Source organism: Odontesthes bonariensis, chromosome 11, assembly GCF_027942865.1.
Source record: "Odontesthes bonariensis isolate fOdoBon6 chromosome 11, fOdoBon6.hap1, whole genome shotgun sequence".
NCBI lineage: Eukaryota > Metazoa > Chordata > Actinopteri > Atheriniformes > Atherinopsidae > Odontesthes > Odontesthes bonariensis.
Window position 1 is genome coordinate 17107145 of NC_134516.1, and position 20392 is coordinate 17127536.

The window sequence follows — 20392 nt, forward strand, 5'->3', positions numbered from 1 at the left end:
GAAGCCCCATCCTCCTGTAAATATTTCCTACACTTTTCGGTCAACACTGAACTCAACTAAATCACTTGTTGAAAATATATAGATATAATTATATAATTATTGATCCACTACATCATGTACCGAAGAACACCAAGCCGACTGTAACTCAGTACAATTTGGACATTTATGAACTATGCGTTTTGTTTTTTTTACATTTTTATGCCATTTTATAATCAAAACTAATGCGATCCTCAGCATTAATGAAACTACAAACAACGGGCCCCTGGGCAAACATGTCACAGGCCCCACTTTGTCCTACGGAGGGCTAAGAAACAACCCGAAAGAGACTCAAAACAATCGCAGCCTATAAAAAAGGTACAATTTCTCTACTCTGGCTACCACGTTTTATATTTTGCATCATTCATCTGGTCATTTATGAATTACTTTTAGATCATTTAGTATTTTTTTTATCTATGGTTGACCAGTTCTTGTCACATTATACATGTCTGAGCTCAGTTTGAAACATCTGGTCTAATTTTAGTCGTTTTATATTTCACACGAGTAATTCTATAACTCTTCATAGTAGATTTATCTCACTGCCAAAACATGGGAGGCATTTAGGTCTTTTTGGTAGCTTTAGACACATCGCTTCATTGAAATCTAACTTGATTTTTTTTTTTTTTGGGGGGGTAAAGGGTATTCTGTGTCTAAGATAAGACGAGAAGGCCTCGAGCCTCTTAACTGGTAAAGCTGCCAGTAAATTTGTCCTTGATCCAAATGGGAATATCAATTTTCGCTGCTTCTAGCTGAGCTACCAACAGTGGTTGAATCGGCTCGCTCTTAAACGGCTCAGAATACCAGCATAGATATGAACTCCCAGATTATGTGCACATTAGAGAAAATAGTGTATAGATGTTTTTGGGCACATCTACACAAGAAGCAGTAAGAAGCAACCAACTGTTGTTCTATTAAAGGTTTTTATGTATAAACGGATGTTGTAATGATGTGAGGGAGTCATGCCGGTGCCGTTACAAATCTGTTTTATTGAGAAAGCGACACAAGCTTGTCTTAAAAAAAAGGGAAGAAAAGAAAAGAACACTTAACAATTCACAAAAAAAAACAAAAGGGAAAAGAAAATAACTGTCATCACTGCTGGGATTAGGAGGGGAGGGGAGGGGAGGGGGAGGGATTTGGTGGGTCAGTCTTGGCTTCTTTCAGAATCTTCCAGAGCGCTCTCTGTCCCTCGACCTCCGCCTTTCGCGGTCCCGTTTTCGATCCTTGGAGCGCGAGCGTCGTTCCTTGGAGCGCGAGCGAGAGCGGTGCCTTACGGGAGAGAAGAGATTTGTTCACAAAATTGAAAGGCACTCAAGATCCCACCTTCCGTCCTTAAGGCTTTCTGTACCTTTTCCTGCGCCGGCCGTACAGCTCCCTTCGAAGTTCCCGTGATATTGGTTTAAGGTGCATGAAGTTGCAGAAGCCACCTCGGGTGCACTCCCTGCAGGAAAATCATACAACAACGGTGAACTTGCTGGCCTTGTATGAAATAGAGATATGTCACAAAAAGTTGCCAATTGTTACACAAGCTGAGGAACATGCCAGCCAGCCAACCCAGCTGAACACCTAATCTTTATCTTGTTCCGCACTGAGGGAGTCCAACCACTGGCAGAATAAACAACTCAGGACCCAATGGAAAATCACTGAAAGGCTCGTAAACCAAACGATCGCAGAGTTCCTCCCACTGTGGAGGACAAAGCTTATCTTTGTTTTTAATGAAAATGTAGCAGTTTCAGTGTCTCAAAGGACAATCCGAGGACAGCTCAGTGAGGCTTCATCACTGCGCTCCACATTTAAACCCTTTGTGCTCAGTGCTTGCAGCTCTCGTGTACGGTTACATTACATCAGTTTATTCTGTGCTTTAGAGGTATATGCTGGCAAGCTTTGAGTTACATAGAGCTTTCAAGCCTCTTCAAATGCGGCAGATTCAGGCCAGTTGTGCTTTCTACCCGGCTGGTAATCCAGCCTCAACTTAAGAGTGAACATTGAAGCTTTGTCACGGCCCGATTAGCTGCCGGCAGACTTTATTCCCGACTCAGCACCCTGCTGCTGTATGGAGGGCTGAAACTGCCATAAGCCAAAATCAATATGTATATGTATTTATCTCTAAAACAAACAAACAAAAAAAAATAATTCGTCCAATAATCAACTAAATAAACTGATATTTCTGCTTTAATTTCCAATGTTATTAATTCAATTGTGTAAATACAAATTTGCCATTTCACTTTTCATTTTGATTTAAGCATTTTATTTATTTATCTATATGTACAATGTTTCACCCTGTATTTACCATGTTTATTTTCAATCAATCACTGGTTTTATAGTTACAAGCCTATAAAACCAGTGATTATTACTTCCACATTGCATTTCTTCCCCTATTTATTTTCCACAGCCCTTTTTTTTTTCCACGTCTCTGTCTCCATTTTCAGTCTTCCTGGTGCATTTCTGCCTCATCATGCAAATTAGGCGGGAGGGGAGGGGCTGTCTTTCAGAGTGTGCAATGGGAGGCCTGTCTTACAACAGCCAAAAAGACAGGAAGTGGGGACGGGCTCACGAAGCAAGCGGCCTGAACAACAGCCTAAAAGCAGTCAAAGAACAACTTATCACAGAGAAACAAAGCGTCACAGACCGTTGAATTAACAAGCTTGTGACACAGTTTGTGCCACTTTGGATTACGGCGGCTTCGGTCCTCCGCAGTTCAACTTTAGATGCGCTTTTCTACATGTCCCAGACAACACACGATATAAAACTGCAGAACTAAACTCCGAAGCTTTCCCAAAGCACAGGACGTAAAATTCTTCACACAAACAAACTGTTACTGAGCAGGCCTTGTAGGCATTGATGGGTTAAAAGCGGAGGACAAATTTCCTGTGTATGTATGACCAATAAAATCTGATCTTAAAGGATAAGACCGGTTTTTTGACATTGGGCCCTTGATTTCACATTATAACATGATGTTCTACTCACCCCTGCTTGTTGTTGGTCATTTGGAGCTGTTCCGAAGATATTCGAGAGGCGTCTGGCTGCTCTCTTGAGATATTCGGCCATGAAACGGTTTCCTATGGGCAAGCTTATACAGGCACAAACTATGCTGTTTATAATTTATTAATTACTGTACACTAGCACTGATAACGTGGAGGTGCGTCGCTTACTTAAAAAAATCCGGGTTATTGTAATTTTGATTTTTTTCGTCGTAAAGTGGGTGTTACTGACGTCCTCGTGGTGCTACTGCCACAGGCAGCCCACAGACCTGCTGCCTATTTATTCATTCGGCTAAAATTCAAAATTAGTAACCCGGATTTTTTTAAGTAAGCGACGCACCTCCACGTTATCAGTGCTAGTGTAGAGTAATTAATAAATTATAAACAGCATAGTTTGTGCCTGTATAAGCTTGCCCATAGGAAACCGTTTCATGGCCGAATATCTCAAGAGAGCAGCCAGACGCCTCTCGAATATCTTCGGAACAGCTCCAAATGTTCAACAACAAGCAGGGGTGAGTAGAACATCATGTTATAATGTGAAATCAAGGGCCCAATGTCAAAAAAACGGTCTTATCCTTTAATGAAGTGGGGAAAGTTGCTGTGGAAAGTGAGTGTTAATGAGTGGCGTTATGACCTAGTCGTAACTGAAGTGCACGCTGACAGGAGTGATCACGTGTCTCGTAATCGCACATGTCTGTAAATTATGTCTACAGCCCCAGAAGAGGAAATAAAGGCAAGATAAAATGTACAGCGTTGTTCCTGGAGAGGTGTCCAGATGGTAACGGCACAGTCCCAGCTGGCTAAAGTAAAGACCTTCGGTCTAAAGCCAGAAACGTCAACAAGGCGCCAAAACTTTTAATACTTATGTGAGGCTTATACTCGACACAGCATTCACGCCCTAAACGTTAAGCGTCACTTTGAGATAAATATACGAAAATAAACTAAAATACTCAGCACAAGGTAAAAAAAAATAAAAAATAAAATAAAATAACAAATAAACAACAAATCAGTGCAATCCCTCTGCGTCCGCAACGATGGATCAGAGACATCACTGAAATCCTATTTAGCTTCATTGCTTTGTTTTTAACAACAAATTGTACAAGTCTGGGAAGAGAAATCCCAGATGATGCAAGTTACACGCTGCATTTACACTGTTGGTGTTTGCTTTTCATGTCCCATCACTAGCTGGACACGCTGCTGCGACACCCGAACCTCCTGATTCAAAGAGTGTGGAGCTGATTTCTGCTGTTTCTGTAAATGCGGTTCTTCTTGTTCTGTCTCTATGAACCTTTGTGTCTAAGATAAAAAAGGCTGCTGCTGATGAAAAATAGCTTGAAAAGCTTTCTCGCTCGGTATAATTCAGATAAAAACATTTGCTGTGAGATTTTGCTGAGTTGGCTCCAAGATTATCAGGCCGAGTAGAAAAAAAAAAAAAAAAAAAAAAAAAAAAAAAAAGTTGCACTGGTGTCAATGTAAATTTTAATTATGTTTTTATTCGTGCCATCTCCAGAAGATACTTATATCACTAAATAAACCACAGGAACAGAAAATATAGCAGTGAAGACGGCCCCCCCGCAGCCTTGTTTTAAACTTGCTTAACATTTCTCAGCTTCACCAACAGGGACACGTCCTTGGTTTTGCGGCCGACACTCACCCCATTTCATACTGTCGGCAGCAGGCTTCCCTGAAGTCGGTGACGGGGGAGAGCTCTGAGTGGATGGGTTGGCCGTTGAACCAGCGGTTGTTTAGGTCCATAACTGCTTTCTCTGCATCCTCCTCACGACGAAACTACACAGAGAGGACAAATTCGATTTGCTGCCAAATTAACTGAACCCCATTATCCCTGCTCATTCTCCCCTTAAGCACAACGATCTGCAACCTACCTTAACATAGACATTGCCGACAAGATGGTCGCCTAAGTTATCACAAACATTCATCTCTTCCACTTCCCCGTACTTCTCCTCCATCTCTGTGAACACCTCCTGATCAGGAAATATAGAGGAAAGTAACAACTAACCTGTCAAACAGGTTCTTACTTTATAAACGGTTCAGATCCTGTTAGACCAGGGTGAATCTAACAAAAGTGACGAGTATCAAAGGAATCTCTAAAGTCTGACAACGTTCTTTTATATTTAAGGTGAGTTTGACTCCGTTTTAAATCAGCAACACATGAATACCAAGCTACAGACATTTATTTGGAGGATTATCTAAAATGATGCTCTGCATTTAAGGCATTTAAACCAGATTTGGATCTTTAAGTTTTCCATTAGGCCAGTCTGTTACACCTGCCGTTTAAATTTAGGCTCCGAAAACCGCGATCGTGACGTCACTTGGTGCAACATCTGTGACAAACGGGTCACTCACCTCAAAGAACTCGTCGTAGTGCTCCTGCATTTCCACATCGCTGACGGCACCTGGAAAATGCCAACAAGAGCCGATCAGTGGCGATCAAAGCCGTTACAGTTAATGTCTGTAAACATTGTAGACATTTTTGTATACTATCGGATGCCTTTCTCATTGAAATTCAGCCCGTTTTACAGATGACAAAACTAGAGCTGATCCTTGCACGTGTTCTCCTGGTTCGTGGTGTACTCTTTTCGCTTTCTTTTTTTTTTTTTTTAAATAAAATTTGCCAATGTTTGACCTGCTTTGCAAAACTGTTTGTCTGTTTGTAGAACTGTGTCCACAGAGTAAGTGCAGGTCATGACGTAGAGACTGATGACATTTGTGGGTTAACGCTAATTCATGATAAACCCTGTCAATCAGATGGCGGAGAATTACTTCATTTGTGGTCAGCGGTTTCACAATGAATACACAAACTGTGTGCTCAATGGGAAAGTTAAATAATTAGCGCTTTCAAGGCTGTCACATCAGCACAAAGGAAGGATGTGAAACAGAAGGTGTTCTTTGAGCAAGTTCGGCTGCGAAAGCAAGCAAAACAGCTGGAGGCCTGTTATTCTAATTCCAGGGAATCGTGTGCTGAGTAAGACGTCTCCAAGGGACACGCTTCTGCACTGAAGCAGATTTATTAGGGGGGAGGTGTGATATAATCATTTAAGTGCAGTTTGTGCTGGAGGGTCCTGCAGATGAAGGGAGAACTTACGGTGTAAACCATCAGCAGACTGGGCAGTTTTGAGGGTTATGTAGGTAAATGTTCAAGAGAGACAAAGTCTGAAATACAAAACAAACTTCTGTGATAAAAATCCAATCGAATACAGAGCTGGGGAGGGAAAAAAAAAAACGTGATTAGAAATTTGCTGTGGGTAAACTGTGCTGACTTCCAGCTAATCAGGTGACAGATGAAGCCACATTTACAAGAATATTGATTATTTATTGGAGTAAAAACTTAATGCACCCCTTTACGTTTTTAAAGATAACTTTAAGATATTTGATTGTTTTTTTTCTTCATTTAAATGTACGTTTATTTTGTAAAAAAAAAAAAAAGTTACGGCTGTGAACGTAAACAAAAAAGAAAATCAAACACAGACTTAAATGGCACTTTTGTTTCCCCTTTATTGCATTTTAAAGTAATGCATTATGTAGTCACGTAATTCAAACTGTTATTCTGCAAAGTCACTGCTCCAATGCAACCTCGCAAAACTAACGTACTTATTCATACTAATGAGAGATTTGTACTGGTCAAAGACGTGCTCCTTCCTAAAGGATTAAACACCCGTCTTCAATCAATACGTAATAAGGTGCAAAAACTTCCAACGGCTACAAGATGAGGTCCCCCAACCCCAATCTTGAAAAGTAACAGAAACGTACACCCTGGATGGTTAAACTCTGCCCCCTTGTGGTGATAATTTTTTTTAAACACCAAAATTACAAAATCCACCTCGCAGCAATACCTCAGAAGGGTTTCCACACAGAACTGCTTTTAAACATAAAGGAAGGTTGCTGAAAACTGTTCCACTTACAACGCGAAGCGTCGGCCGTCTGAGCGCTGTTCTGGGGGTTGCGGTAGATGTTTTGAATCAAGATGGTCTGCGGAGCGCACAAAAACAGGACGTCTGGTCAGGTGAGAGTGTAAAGTTTCACACTATTTCTTGTTAGTTTAAAACACTTTTCTTCTCATGGATTACTTAAAAAAAAAGAAAGATAGAAAACCATCTCAAATCTTTATATGCACGCAGAAGATTCTAAGTAGAACTGCGTAGCCTCAGCACTCCTATCTAAATTCTGAAGGAGCATATTAATCTTTATGGCTCTCAGGTCAAACGTCAAACAAATAAGTCCATAATGATGCGTTAAAGGGAAGCTATCAATTTACAGCGAGGTTGTGGTTCAATGTCTCGTCCAACAAAGTCATCTCTAAGGAGAGAAACTCACCTGGCTGAAAGTTGGTTTGTTGTGCAATCTTGAGCAGCGGTCTCCATGTCTGCAAGCTCCAATTTTAAAATAGAAGGAACAATTAACCCTGGAAACAGAACGACATTGTCACCACATGCACACGTTACGAACGTTTTCAGTGGTTCAAGAAGGTTTTGCCAGGAGACACCACTGGTGACACAGTGTTTGCTTTTGTTCATATAAACACAGCCGGAGACGTGTTCTGGAGCAGTTGCACATGTCAACGCAAATGTCCGTAGCTTTAGCTCAGGACGTTGTGGAGATTTTTCCATCCATCTCGCAGTGATATCTCTGAGGAGTCAGAGGATGCAACAACATTTGAGTGAAGCAGCAAAGCATGGAGTGATTTACTGCCAGTGTGCAATTGCGCCTGCTTGGGAGAGATGCAGCTTCAGTCTGAATTATAAAGCTGGAATAACTTAATCACAAAAAAATCCTCTATGGAAGTTATATGCTCTTCATCATAAGTTCTGCTCTGTGGTTACAGCATTCCACAAGGACAATTAATACTGTCAAACAACATGTTTTCAGGTAAAGTTTCATGTTTGCATTTCACAGTAAATCTGTAGGCTTGTTAGTAGAGATGGACACTAGTTAAGAACATGCATCAGCCGAGGCTGCACGGCACAGAGACCTTTTAAATTCTGTTGCTCATCAAAAGAAAAGGAAAAATGCCACATGCATTTATTGTGTCGGACAAATTAAATTCTGTACAAAGTGTCCGTGGTGTTTTCCTCATCTCTCATAAGAGCAGCTTGAACATGTACGCGCACACGTATTCACCGATCCTCACTCTCACGTATAAAGAAACTCACACAAATACCTTTGTTTTATTAATAATAGCTCATATTTTGAAGTTACTGATTTTTAGTAGGCTTTGCTCCGTGCCCCTTTCAACTGTTTTAATACATCACTTAAAGACATGCTATGCAACTTTTTCATGGTCATAAAATTGCTTGGCAATCATCAGTTTGCTTGGCTGACCCTTTCCGATGAAAACGGTGACATTTCCATCTCCATCTGGTGGCCCTAGCCCGAAACAGCGCTTGCAACTTTGCCTGTGGCGCCGCGTGCTTTGTTTACCTCTGGAAGTCTCGCGACACACGAGAGCTGAGAACTACTGCTTCACGGCATGTCGTAAAGGGCTCTGAGCCGAGCCAGGTAGCCTGATAGACACACCCCCTCTCCATTAGCTGTCGACGGCTAAATTGAATGCGGTTAGCTTCTAGAGTTGTAATATAGTTTGTAATAGATATCGTGATGGCAGAACCACCGCTCCTTGCCCGTCTGACCGCTGAGTCACCCAGAGCCAGCGATTCAGCGGTCAGACGGGCAAGTAGCGGATCCATGGCAACTCTGAGCTTTTTAAGTTTCGATTCTGTCTCGTGACTTGACGAGCGAGCGCCCAGTCGGCAGCTACAGGCTCAGTTAGCGTGGCTTTATGCATCTTGTACGTCGTTGAAAAATAATCATTTAGTGATATAGGGAGGGCAAGATCATTCCATGTTGTTTACTTGTAGGTCTAAACTCAGCATTGCCTCACCTAATGCTACCACATTTGTCGCTGTAAATGCACAGACTAGCCGTTGTGTCTGGCTTTCAGATAAAATGGCATTGAATTATTGCTTGACAAAAATAAATGAATGAACTTGTAGCCATAGGCTGCTCTTTGATTTATCAAAATGAATTGATAAATGGGACAAAAAAAAGGCGAGGCGCATAGCCACTAAACGGCAGAAAGGTTTTTTTTTTTTTTTTAATAAGTGACTCAAGTGATTCAAGTGGTCCGTATAACTCGAATCCCCTCCTTGAAATGATCCAATCAGCCTGGCAAGACTGTCGCCTATTTTCTACGGAGCTCCCCCTACAGCTTTGGGGTGTGTATTGCATGGTAAACAAACCCCGTATTACTGAGCCCTGCTTTAAATGAACTAATTGCTTTTTTTTGGCTCTACAGTTAAAGGTAGGGTAGGAGATCCTAGATTTTGAGTTCAGCAAAGCTGCATTTTGAAAATACACAGGTAAAAAGTCCCAACCCTTTTCTTCACTTTCCCTACAAAGCCACTAGCCTAGAAATCTAGACGCCCCTAGCGGCCGCAAATGGAATTTGCTCCGGGGCTAGTCTAGTCACTTGTGGTCGTTTTGCAAGGTTCCAAATCAAAACTTAATCGAGCCAATCAAATCGTGAGGAGCGGGGTCGGAGGCCGGGCTACCTAGTGACGACAGAGGTGCAACGTTTCAGTGTGTAGTTCCAGAGAGAGGTTTAAAAAAAAAAAAAAAACCCTTTAGATTTATAGGGAAACGAAGTAAACTTACATCTGAGAGCAATCCCCAGTCAATTGCGAGCATGATGTACCAAAGACAGCGGGTCGATCTTCGTCTCAAGAGCTGACAAAACTCTCCGGTAAGGCATTTGAACGGTCAAATTCCGTTAACGGGACGAGAGTAGTCAAAACGGCAAACCGGAAGTGCGTTGCTCACTGCGGCTAGCTTTAGCAGCGCCGAATTCGTGGGAACAAAACTGTAAATAGCCGGTACAGTGGAAACCGCTTATAGTGGTCACGAATATAGTAATCAACCACTTATATAAATCAAAAGACTTGGGACGTAATCATTTCTATACAAATGCTGTTTAAATAATTCGTTTATAGTGATCAAGAAATCCGCTTATAATGTTCATTTTTGGCCATTTTATGAATGTAAACTTGTGCAAAAATAATTTTAAAACTACGTGTAGCTATTTTATTTTTTACTCCCTTGATTCCTTTCTGGACGTCTGCTTCTGCCTCGCTAGCTAACGTAACGAGTTGACACCGGGCAGCAAGCGCGCGAATCATGGCTGGAAAAAGGAAGTCATGGAGGAGCATGTGTCCGAGGATGGGTGCTGGAGAGCGGATTGAATGCGCGTGTGACCGCTGGAAGCTCCAGGCTGGTTCTTGTAAGATGGGAGGCCGGTGTTCATTCGATTTCTCCTACTTGTCGAGAATTGCTACTTCGTGGTTTTGCGCACGCGCCGAGCCGATTTTCTAAGTTTCGTTTTCACGCCAAGTAGCACAAATCGACAGAACTTTTTTTTCTGACTTGTAAGAAAAAAAATGCACCGGCGGCACAGCAGAGAATGAGTAACGTACTGTATTCGAGTTAGCCTACAGTATGTCTGCGCACTGCGCAGTACTGTAATTAAACTTGCATGATAATAAAATTCAGTAAATGCTGAAGCTATCCGTTTCATTTAATTTTTCTCATTGAAAAACGATACAAATGGCATTTAGATGATATTCTGCATAAAAAAATAAGTGAAATACCTGTACAGTAATACAAATTCGGTTTTAGTAATCAACCGCTTATAGTGTTCAAATTGGCTCTGGACCAACGTGATCACTATAAGCGGTTTCCACTGTATTTTGTCAGATTTTCAACACCTTGGGGATCTAAACGACTACTTTCTCGCCTGAAAATGTTTCAAATGTTGCTAAAGTTTACAGAGTTTAGAGCTTAAGAGAAATCAGCTTTTCAGGCCATAGACTACTGACCACAATGTACATTCCGTCGCGTTGACTACGTAAAACTTCTTCATCGCTCTGATTGGTTGTTGCGCCATCCTATTGCGTGGCGTTGAACTTGACAGACAGCCGTTTATGCCGCCCACACTGCTATCCAGCGTCACTAGACCCATGTACAGCTTTTTGCTGTACGGGTCTGGCTTGCTAGGCTACAAAGCCACGCCTCTAGAGTACATTAACGCGCACGAGCGCTGTTCTGACAGCAAGCATCGATCGTTGCCATATTTAGTATTTGCTAACTATACGTTTAATAATGCTAGGTGCTAGCCATGCTGGCTCTAGTTTAGCTTCCTGCCAAGCTTCTGGACGCGTAATTCGTTCACGGAGCAGGGTACGCGCACAGGGGGAGGGAGGAGCAGATTGCAGTTTGATAGACGGCATCAGAATCCAATCATTGTGAACGGTTCGTTCAGTATGATTGGATAGTGTTTTTCCTAGACTGTACGTTCTAGAGGCCACCAAAACTTTTCATATTTGTGTCAAAACTTTTAATTAATTGGTTGCAATGGGGGTATGAAGAGTATTTCAAGCAATATGTAAAAAAATATTCCAGAAAAAGATCCCCTACCCCACCTTTAAATTGATTGAGTTTTCTGAAAAATGAAAGTGGTTCATTTAGGAAACTTTTCGGTTTTCTCTTTTGAATTGTTATTTTTGCTCTTTAACATGACACTAGGGGCATCTAATTAATTACTCGATTAATCAAGGGATTCAATATAATACTCGATCATCTAGATAGTTGTTTGTATGCAGCTGTATGGTCTCTCATGATGCCACAATGGCTTGTGCTCTGGGGCTTTGGCCTCACTTTAGTCAGTCTTGCACAACTCGATTTTGGCTATCTGGCGTGAGGGCAGCCTTTGAAATACAGGATGAGCTCCAGGGAAGAGTTTGCAAGCAGGTTTGTGTGTACAACCTAGCAAAACCCAAAAGTGTACAACTATTGCTAATGTAACAAAAACAACAAAGAAACATCCTAAAATTAAACAGAGACCTGTATGACCATAACCACTATCATAATAACAGTAAAGTTAATTAACTGATTGTTAGAAAAAAATGTATATAGATTTTCATTTTGAGTAAACAACATTTTATAGACAGACATGTAGTGTGTGAACTTTGCTAAGTGTGATAGTAATTAAGTAAGTAATTAAAGGGAACTGTGAGAAACAGGATGTTCTGGTCTTTCAATGTAGGAGAATGTGCAATCACTCAACACGCGAGGAACTAGACGTCCCAGTGAAACATTTGTTGCATTTTGCTCACAAGATCGTTTTACGTATGCCGATTTGAACTAAGCTGTGTAATAAAAAGAACTACACGGGGAAAGTCGGATGGAGTCCTTTGAGCACGGGTGAAGGAGTAAGTTCTGTCACTCCGTCTGGCTCCCCTTGCAAGTAAAAATACAATCTTGTGCACTGTGTGTTTCGTTGAACACTGGGGTTGTCTTGAGTGAACTGTGTTCCAGCTGGGTAAACTTTGACAGACATCAGTTTGTCAAGATTCTTGTTTAAAACACTCAGGAAATAGTCAAATGCTGGTGGTGTTGTCCACAGTAAGATGCCCCCTAGTTTGACACAGGCACATATTCTTTCTCCTTTTTTATTCCAACCAATAGAACACACATACATACAGCAGGGTGAAGCAGGGAGTTAAATGCAACCTTATTTTAAATAACAGATTTGGCTCTTTTTTTTTTTTTTTTTTTAAATGATGGCCCATATTGTGCTGTACTCTGTCCTGTAGTTATTTTGTCAATTCCAGCGTGCTTTCAGCCTTCTTTTAAACCCCAATCTCAATCGCTGGGTCTGCACCCTTCACAAGCCAGTGCACATCAGTGACATCTGCACGCCGATTTGAAAATCAGCCTATGCATATGCCAGATGTCCTAACTCAATTCCTGGGGCTAAGGTGGCACTAATGTCCACCTGAATCATATAGTTAAAAAACTTTTACTTTACAACGTCATTAAAATCTGTTAGACGCGTTTGAATCCAGGCTGTACACAGCATGAGATTACAGCAACTCTCTTTTCTCTGTGGCATACAAATCTTCGGCCGGAAAAGGGTGGAATGCTCTCTCCGGGTCGGGAATGAGATCCTTCCCCAAGTGGAGGAGTTCAAGTATCTCGGGGTCTTGTTCACGAGTGAGGGACGACCCGATCCCCGGACCAGCGGAAGATAATGGATACAAATCTCCCCAACGTCGGATGATGCGATACACCTCGATTGTTCGGACAAATCGTGGCTTTTTTAGGGTGATGCTTCCTTCTGCCTGGAAAATCATTTCCCTCTGTTTAAGAAATACAATCCTCCCTTGCTGCTAATCATCACTTATCTACAGGAGAAGGAGCAGACCCACTATTTAGTTCAGTGCAAGCAAAGGGGATCAAAAGAGAGACTTTAGTCAACAAGTTCAAATCAGGGGGCACAAACATCATGTGTAATGTTTGTTGATCAAAGGTTTACTGTGTCAAGTTCCAACAATCTAACTTTAGGGAATACTGAATCTGTCCCCTACCACTTCCACTTCTTTTTTAGTTACAGTTTTATTTCTTTATGGAACAATTTTATTGATCAATCTAAACTCACTATAAACGCATTATTAATTATAATAATAGTAATTATTATTATTATTATTCCTAATTCAAATCAAATTTGCACTGGCCGCTAAATTCCTGTACTGATCATGATTGACTTTTATAGACTTTGTTGAAATCAACGATAAAAGTCATGATAAAAACAGTTGACAATGAAACCATGACAATATTCACAGAGCAATTAACGGTGTAACAATTAACTCAAGAGAAGTGATGTATTTTTCAAACAATGACATACGTTATGTTGTCTGGTATTCACAAAAACATATGCAACTTTATTTTGTTGAACTTAAAAATCTGCTTATTGGGGCTATTGTCACCTATTAGCTCTAAACTGGATACTACCCAGAATAGTAACCATACAATTCTGACAGTAAATAAAACAAAGAGCAACGTGTACTTCGTTAAACTACAATCAGTTCCCAAGCCATAAAGTCTCGGACGCCTTTTGCTGCTCTCCACCGGTGAAAAGGAACAAAACAGTCCGCCTGAGCAAGGCAGCTACTCTGATAACGTTACCTGACCAGGCAACACGTTGTCTTGCTGTTTAACAATTAGCAATGTATGCTCCAAAATGTTTGCAGCTAGACAAAAAAAAATTAGGAAAGTTTTATAATAGTATAATTTCAAATACTAAGGGCAAACAACCGCAGACAGCAGCCTCACGTTAGCTAGGAAGGCGTCGCGTTTCATTCAATGCGTGAGCAGACCGTTAGCTTCCTCATGCTAAGTAAGCTTGAGTTGGACATTTAACAGGGCCGCAGCATCAAACTCAGGCCCATTTGGCAACGAAAAGAATCACTGCAAACATATACAGTATATAAGGCATGGTATTGGGTAGCATTTAATAAAAATACAGAATAAAACTTACTTGTCTTTCTCTGTGCCGAAAATGGATGCCAGATACTCCGCCATTTTCGTCCCGTCTTAGACGTTTTAAAGTACGTCAGTACGTAAAAGTGGCGCCTGCGCACTGGAGGTCACAAATTGACGACTTGCATTGAGCCTAATACATCGAAAGTGGGCGCTGTTTTCCCAGGAAATATTTCAGAAAAATGCACACGTTGCTCGAATACTGTACTTACATAATATTTTTGTTTATGAGTGCAATCATTCAAATCAAGTGTAGCTTTGCAAAAATATTTTGGTCTTAGAATGTTACCACCTCAAGTTAGGGACTTGCAATGTTTGATGTTTTTAAGGGAAACTACTAAAGCAGAGGGATAAAAACTGCAGTACAGACATTAAATTGACAGATTTAGTTGAAAAGTTAATTTAACTTTTATTACGAAATGTTTCAACTTTCTTCTAAATTTAGCTCAAGCTCACCAAACCACATTACAGATGCTTGTAAGTCTGCACCACCATCAGTCTGTAAGCTGATGGTAGGGCCCTATAGCAACCACACATCAACAGAGTGGGCATTTAAGTCTTTAAAGAGGCCGCAGCATCCTTATCTCCTCTTTAGAGTGTTGTAATTCCTCCAATGAAACCACAGCGCTCTGCAAAAAGTCACATAAGTCTGCAGGAGATGCAGAGGGTAAAGATGAAAGGAAGGGAGAGGGGAGAGGAAGTCAGCTATAAGAAGGTGAACCGCAGATGCTGCCAAGAAGTGATGAAGGAGGTGTCAAGGTGAAGGAGCTGAAGCAAGCCTCGGAAATTAAAAGCGCTTGCGAGAGATGAAGATTTCAGAGCAGATGTTTTCTTTGGAGGGATCATATGGGAACCCCCTGATTTTTGACGTTTCACTGAATTGGACTTGCAAAAATTTGCAGAAGTGAGACCACCCACTGACTGACGCTCACCTCCAGAACAGTCATCACCTTGCTGTAAAAAGGGAAGAGGCAGCGCTGCTGTCATGTAGGAAGACTGTCAGATAACAGCAGAAAGAGGAAGCAGCATGTTTTAAGCAGCTTTGATTTCAGCGTTCCTCTCTTTTGTTTGACTGAATAATGTGTTTGGAGAGACACTTCTCACTTGAGCTGACTGCGACTGGACGATGACAGGTGGTTTTCGGAGCTTTTGGATCATGAGGCCCCATTACTGCTGGACTCCTCTGCATGTGTCCATCTTGGCAGTGCTCTTTCTCACCTTAAACGCCGACAGTAAGTCAATATTTCAGAATATTGTGCGGCCTCTGTATTTGTGCAGTGTTACGGTCTTTTCCTTTGTAGGCATTCCGCCCGAAAAGTCAGCTTTTTTTGTGACCACGACCCATATGAAGGTTCGGCATCTGATTTCTATATAGGTCATGAACTCCGAAGTAATGAGTACACACACCATTTTGACTCACAATGAAAACTTTAAAAACAAAGACAAAGCAGGCGTTCAGCTATTTAACTGAACGTGAGTCTCTACTAACCCATACTTGAGAAAACCGTTAAAAGGTTTGTGTCATAATGTAAACTATCGCCTATCGAGGCGGGATGATTGCGAATGTGACTCTGCTCACACTACCAAGGCACAACCTCATGTATGTACACTTCTCAACATCAATGCTTCTTCAAAAGGAAAATGTGAAAACGCCTTTCAGATACTAAAAACACTACTTTTGGTTTATTTCTTCCACAACAAGAGAGTGTTTCTTCTGCATGTGGGCCGCTTCATGGAAACAGTCACAAGTTTTATGCAAGTTTTATTTCTGAAATCAACGCAGAAAAACCTTTTGCTTTTCCAATTACTTACTCATTACTTTCATCAGTCACCCACCTAATTCTCTTGGTGTTTTTGTACGGGTTTGAATAAGAAAAATCAACAGTTTCTGTAATCCTTTTGTTTCAATTAATACTTTTTTATGAATCATGAGACAGAAAGGAAGAATGACTGTGCACGAATAAGGAATACGCAAATACTGGTCACGGTATCATAAGAATAAATACAAAATACTGAGTACACCTCAGTTCAGTACTCAGTAAAATGTGTGTTATTCTACATTTTTACATGCCCATTTATTAAAAGAATTAATAAAGTACAAAAAAGAATGCAGTTTTTGTGTTTAAAAAAGTGAATATTTTCCAATTTTTGCTTGATTTCAGTTGATCAACAATTTAGGGCATTCTTTGCCATATTTTTGCATCATGCTCCCATCGTTTTTAGTGAGTGGCGGGTCCAGATAACAGGCGGGTCAGTTTAGCACCTGGACTCTTACATTTAGCCGTGCTGTTTTTCTACATATAAAGTGTGCCTGGCAGAAATAAACAAGGCCATTCGTGGAAGGTCTTTCAAATTGGGTGTTGTCAACATCATGTACGGCTGTGGAAAGACACACAAACACAATTTCACTATTTACATAGCTGAAAAAAGTAGTAAACTCACAGTTGGCACAAACTTTAAAGCTTTATGAAAATAAGCAGCATAACAGCATCCTTTTGTTAAATGAAGTAGAAAGTAAATATATTTCTATCCTCACAACATGAGTTCTGTTCTGCTCAAAATTTTAAATTGTGATTTGATCAAAACTTCCCGAACAGCTGAGTGGACTTTAGAATGAAGTTGTGAGAGAGTCAACAGCAGTTTTATGGCCTGGAAGGAATTCATTCAAGGACAGTTAAATAATACCCCCCCCCCCCAGGAGACTGTCTCCTTTTAGGTGGGGTTTCCTTGTAGTTCCTTCAGCTGCAGGTTCTTATTTAAATTAAGTTTCAAGGTCACCAAGTGATTTTTTTCTTCAGTCAGTCATTTTTACTCATGTTTTGATGCTGTATTCTTTTGAATATGAACATCCTTTTCCGTTCTGAAGTTGCTTTAACAATCTCACTCGCAGATATCAGGTTTCCGCTGTGAACCCACGTTTGGTGTCCAAAATCTCATCAACCATTGGTTTAGAAAATATTTCTAATCTAAAAAACAAACCTTGGCTGCAAGGCTTGTGTAATATAATGTTCTACCGGTCATGTACAACAATACATTGAAACTGTTTTGTGGCATCAAACAAGAATTAATTTCTCATTCTATATTTTTTTATCTTTAATTTACTTCTGCAGGTGAAGACTCTGAATGTTCTTCTGAAATCAATGTACGCCGCCACACGAAGTATGAAGCTTTCCTTGGAAAAGAACTCAGGATTAAGTGTCCAATTACTTTCTGCAACATTTCACCACCAAAAGTCTTCTGGGTTAAAAGTGCAGGAGCAGGAGCAGGCTTTCTTAATGTCAGCAATGATGCCCACATTAGAGTAGAGTGGGAAACATTACGACAGTATGAAGGGACATCCTATTTGATCTTCCAAAGCATTCTTGAGAATGATGCAGGTGTGTATCGGTGCGAGATTTCTGACACCGTGGGTCACATTATCAACGTCTCTATCAGTGGTGAGTGGGACTTTTTAAGTAATTTAAAACTGAATGTAGTGCACAACACAGCTAATACTTCTAAATGTTACTGAACAATGAATTGGCAACAACAACTGTGTTTAATTACTGTTCCTGTCACTTCTGACTCTGTTTGGGTATGACTTAAGACACTCGCTCTGTATTATTTCACAGGTCAGGGAGAGAGTTCCAACAGTTCCCTGAATGAAACAAGGGTAAAAGGTAACATTTAAATCCTGAAAAAGTTATTTTTTTCCCTTTCAGACACTGTCGCCTTTATTCATTTCACATTGTGTTAATCTTTTAGCAAAAGACCCAGATTCTGCACCTACCTTCACAGAAGATGTATGGATCTATGTGTACTCTGCTGCTGGGATTTCCTCATTTGTTATCATAGTAATAATTATATCCATCATATCCATGAAAGGGTGTAAAGGTGAGACGCTAAAGTTATGCTACAGCAAATACTTGGCATGGTTGATATGCTAACCACAGTCATTCATTTTACTGGATTCTCTGTCCTGCAGGGAAATCAAAGAAGGAAGCACGAACTGAAAATCAGGTAAGAAAGAAATTATTTTGAGCTCATATCCTCTTTCTTCTATTGTTATCCCCTCAATAATCCTTATAAAAACAACCTCTTACAGTACATGTCGATCCCCATGGCTGAGCAACGTGCCACGCTCCAGCCCTCGCCAAGAGGAAGCCCCTGTGTGCCGCCGTCTCAAAGGTCTACCAAGAGAAAGGCACCATCGAGGCAACCCAATGAGTTGCCATCATCAAGAGTTAATGTCCAGCTTTATGGTCAGACGGAAGAGGACAGAAACAGACAAAGACATACAGTGTCAGTGGAGGAGAGCCAGTCTGTTGTGTATGCTGCTCTCAACCATAACATGCCTCAGAGGGCTGCTGCTCGGCAATTGAGGCAGGAAGAGGAGACATCAGAGTATGCAGCTATTCGAGTGGCATAAAGACCGAAAAACCTGTTGGACTAGACAATCTCTGATGAACATGTGAATCTGGAGTATCTCATCCAGAGGAACCGTGTGCGCAGAAAAGCTCATCTCTTTTACATTTTTGCAAACACTTCTCTCTTATCACAACATAATCCCCGGAGTCATAAAATTCCAGTAGAAATGGGTGCACAAAACATAATTCAAAATCAGAAACACAAACTTGCCCTCATTCGATCTGTGTGCTTTCCACTTGCAAAATGGCACACATTCATTCAAATATGTGCAGACGAGTCAGAAAATATTTCACATGGTTTATGAATGAAACCAAACACTGTTCTTGTCTTATGGTTATTAGCTAATTAAGTTGCCTCATATACTGGATGTACTTCAGTTTTTGCACCCTTTGCTGAACTTTTCAGCTATGTTACAAACAGTATAATACGATCGTCAAACAAACTGCAGCCAGAGATAAAAGTAATCCTGTTCCCTAAACTGCAAGAAATCAAGCAGTCTTTAGCTACGTAGCCTACCAACACAGTCTAATGAAGAAGTTTAATAAAGCACTATCAGGTACTGTAAATTAAAACTTGGTGATACAGGATTGGTTGACTGACAATTTCAAATACATTTTGTTCCTTTTTTTTAAACACATCAGTGTGGATTTTATACCATCAGTGGCTGTTCTTGCTAAAGGGTTTGGGAACGTGTTGTTGTTCGTTGCTGTTAGCATTTAGCAAGCCCAGACTACAAGTAGCTTCCAATATTTATATTTGCATCCTAAAACTGTGGTAATTTTTCTTTTTTTAACTGGTTTTACTTTAAATGTTGGTGCTTTGAATTGAACTGGATCAACTTTGAAAGGTTATACAAATCATAAGGCCGTTAGCTGCCAATAGCTCATGTCAATCATAGTGTTCAGCTGCAATATAGGAATATTCAGAAAGCATTTTACCGGGTTAAAAGATAAATCTAGTGACATTCAATTTTTTTTGCACCCCCCACCCCCCACCAAAAATCCAACAACGATTGGAACCCTTTAAACAAGCGTTGGCGTAATGCCTCATGTTGCTCCTCCACCCAGAGTGCCCTAGTTTTGCTCCAAAATTGTTAAAAACACACCAATGAGTCGCACAGTTGGACAGATGGTACAACTCCGTTACTGGTAGTCACATGGGCATTGGATTTTATTTTGTGTTAACCCAACTTATGCCGTCTTGAAGCCATACATTCTTAAAAGAGCTCCAAATGTGTATTAATATGCACTGAAAGTGGAGCCCAACCAATTTTCGTTTCTTTTTTTCCTGTTTGAGTAATATCCCCTGAATTTACAAGTTCCAGCCATTGTAGGGAGTCAGTGTCACATTTTAGTTAAATCAAAAACAGCATTTTTGCCAAGGGTTAAAAAAAGATTCCCATTGTCAGGTGAAATGAATGAGCTAAGAGCCATAGATGCACCAAGACTGAGCTGAATGTATTTGTTGCTACAAGATTGTCAGCTTTATGGCTGAAATTGAGTTGGGGAGATGGTTCATACTGAACAGAGGAGAAGACCATCTCTTTCCAGCTAATGTTTCTGTGAGGGATTTTTGTTGCTTTG

General features: G+C 40.7%; 2 protein-coding genes across 3 annotated transcripts; one reads left to right on the top strand and one right to left on the bottom strand.

Annotated features, from left to right (window-relative positions):
- Positions 1-1002: 1002 nt before the first annotated feature.
- Positions 1003-14474, bottom strand: LOC142391727 (splicing factor U2AF 35 kDa subunit-like). Of its 2 annotated transcripts, XM_075477748.1 has the most exons (8): positions 14401-14474; positions 7347-7434; positions 6935-7001; positions 5379-5428; positions 4898-4996; positions 4669-4802; positions 1382-1474; positions 1003-1302 (listed from the first exon to the last, which is right to left on the bottom strand). In XM_075477748.1, exons 1-8 carry the CDS (start codon positions 14442-14444, stop codon positions 1194-1196), a joined length of 684 nt encoding a protein of 227 aa, XP_075333863.1. In that variant the 5' UTR covers positions 14445-14474; the 3' UTR covers positions 1003-1193. The 2 variants fall into 2 exon arrangements, with proteins under 2 accessions (XP_075333863.1, XP_075333864.1); XM_075477749.1 differs by lacking the exons at positions 6935-7001; positions 7347-7434; positions 14401-14474 and adding an exon at positions 6118-6185.
- A 627-nt stretch (positions 14475-15101) lies between these two features.
- Positions 15102-18810, top strand: LOC142391728 (B- and T-lymphocyte attenuator-like). The gene is made up of 6 exons (XM_075477750.1): positions 15102-15634; positions 17513-17839; positions 18014-18061; positions 18147-18275; positions 18367-18401; positions 18487-18810. Exons 1-6 carry the CDS (start codon positions 15529-15531, stop codon positions 18808-18810), a joined length of 969 nt encoding a protein of 322 aa, XP_075333865.1. The 5' UTR covers positions 15102-15528.
- The last annotated feature ends 1582 nt before the right edge of the window (positions 18811-20392 follow it).

What these genes read in the sequence shown, in the direction of transcription:
- LOC142391727 (XM_075477748.1), bottom strand. Translation starts at nt 14,444, where the DNA reads ATGGCGGAGTATCTGGCATCCATTTTCGGCACAGAGAAAGACAA. An exon ending in ACTACGACGAGTTCTTTGAG is followed by an intron (nt 4,997 to 5,378) that starts GTGAGTGACCCG and finishes TTTCCTGATCAG; the next exon opens with GAGGTGTTCACAGAGATGGA. An exon ending in TGCCGACAGTATGAAATGGG is followed by an intron (nt 1,475 to 4,668) that starts GTGAGTGTCGGC and finishes ATTTTCCTGCAG; the next exon opens with GGAGTGCACCCGAGGTGGCT.
- LOC142391728 (XM_075477750.1), top strand. Translation starts at nt 15,529, where the DNA reads ATGACAGGTGGTTTTCGGAGCTTTTGGATCATGAGGCCCCATTACTGC. An exon ending in TCTCACCTTAAACGCCGACA is followed by an intron (nt 15,635 to 17,512) that starts GTAAGTCAATAT and finishes TTACTTCTGCAG; the next exon opens with GTGAAGACTCTGAATGTTCT. An exon ending in ATCCATGAAAGGGTGTAAAG is followed by an intron (nt 18,276 to 18,366) that starts GTGAGACGCTAA and finishes TCTGTCCTGCAG; the next exon opens with GGAAATCAAAGAAGGAAGCA.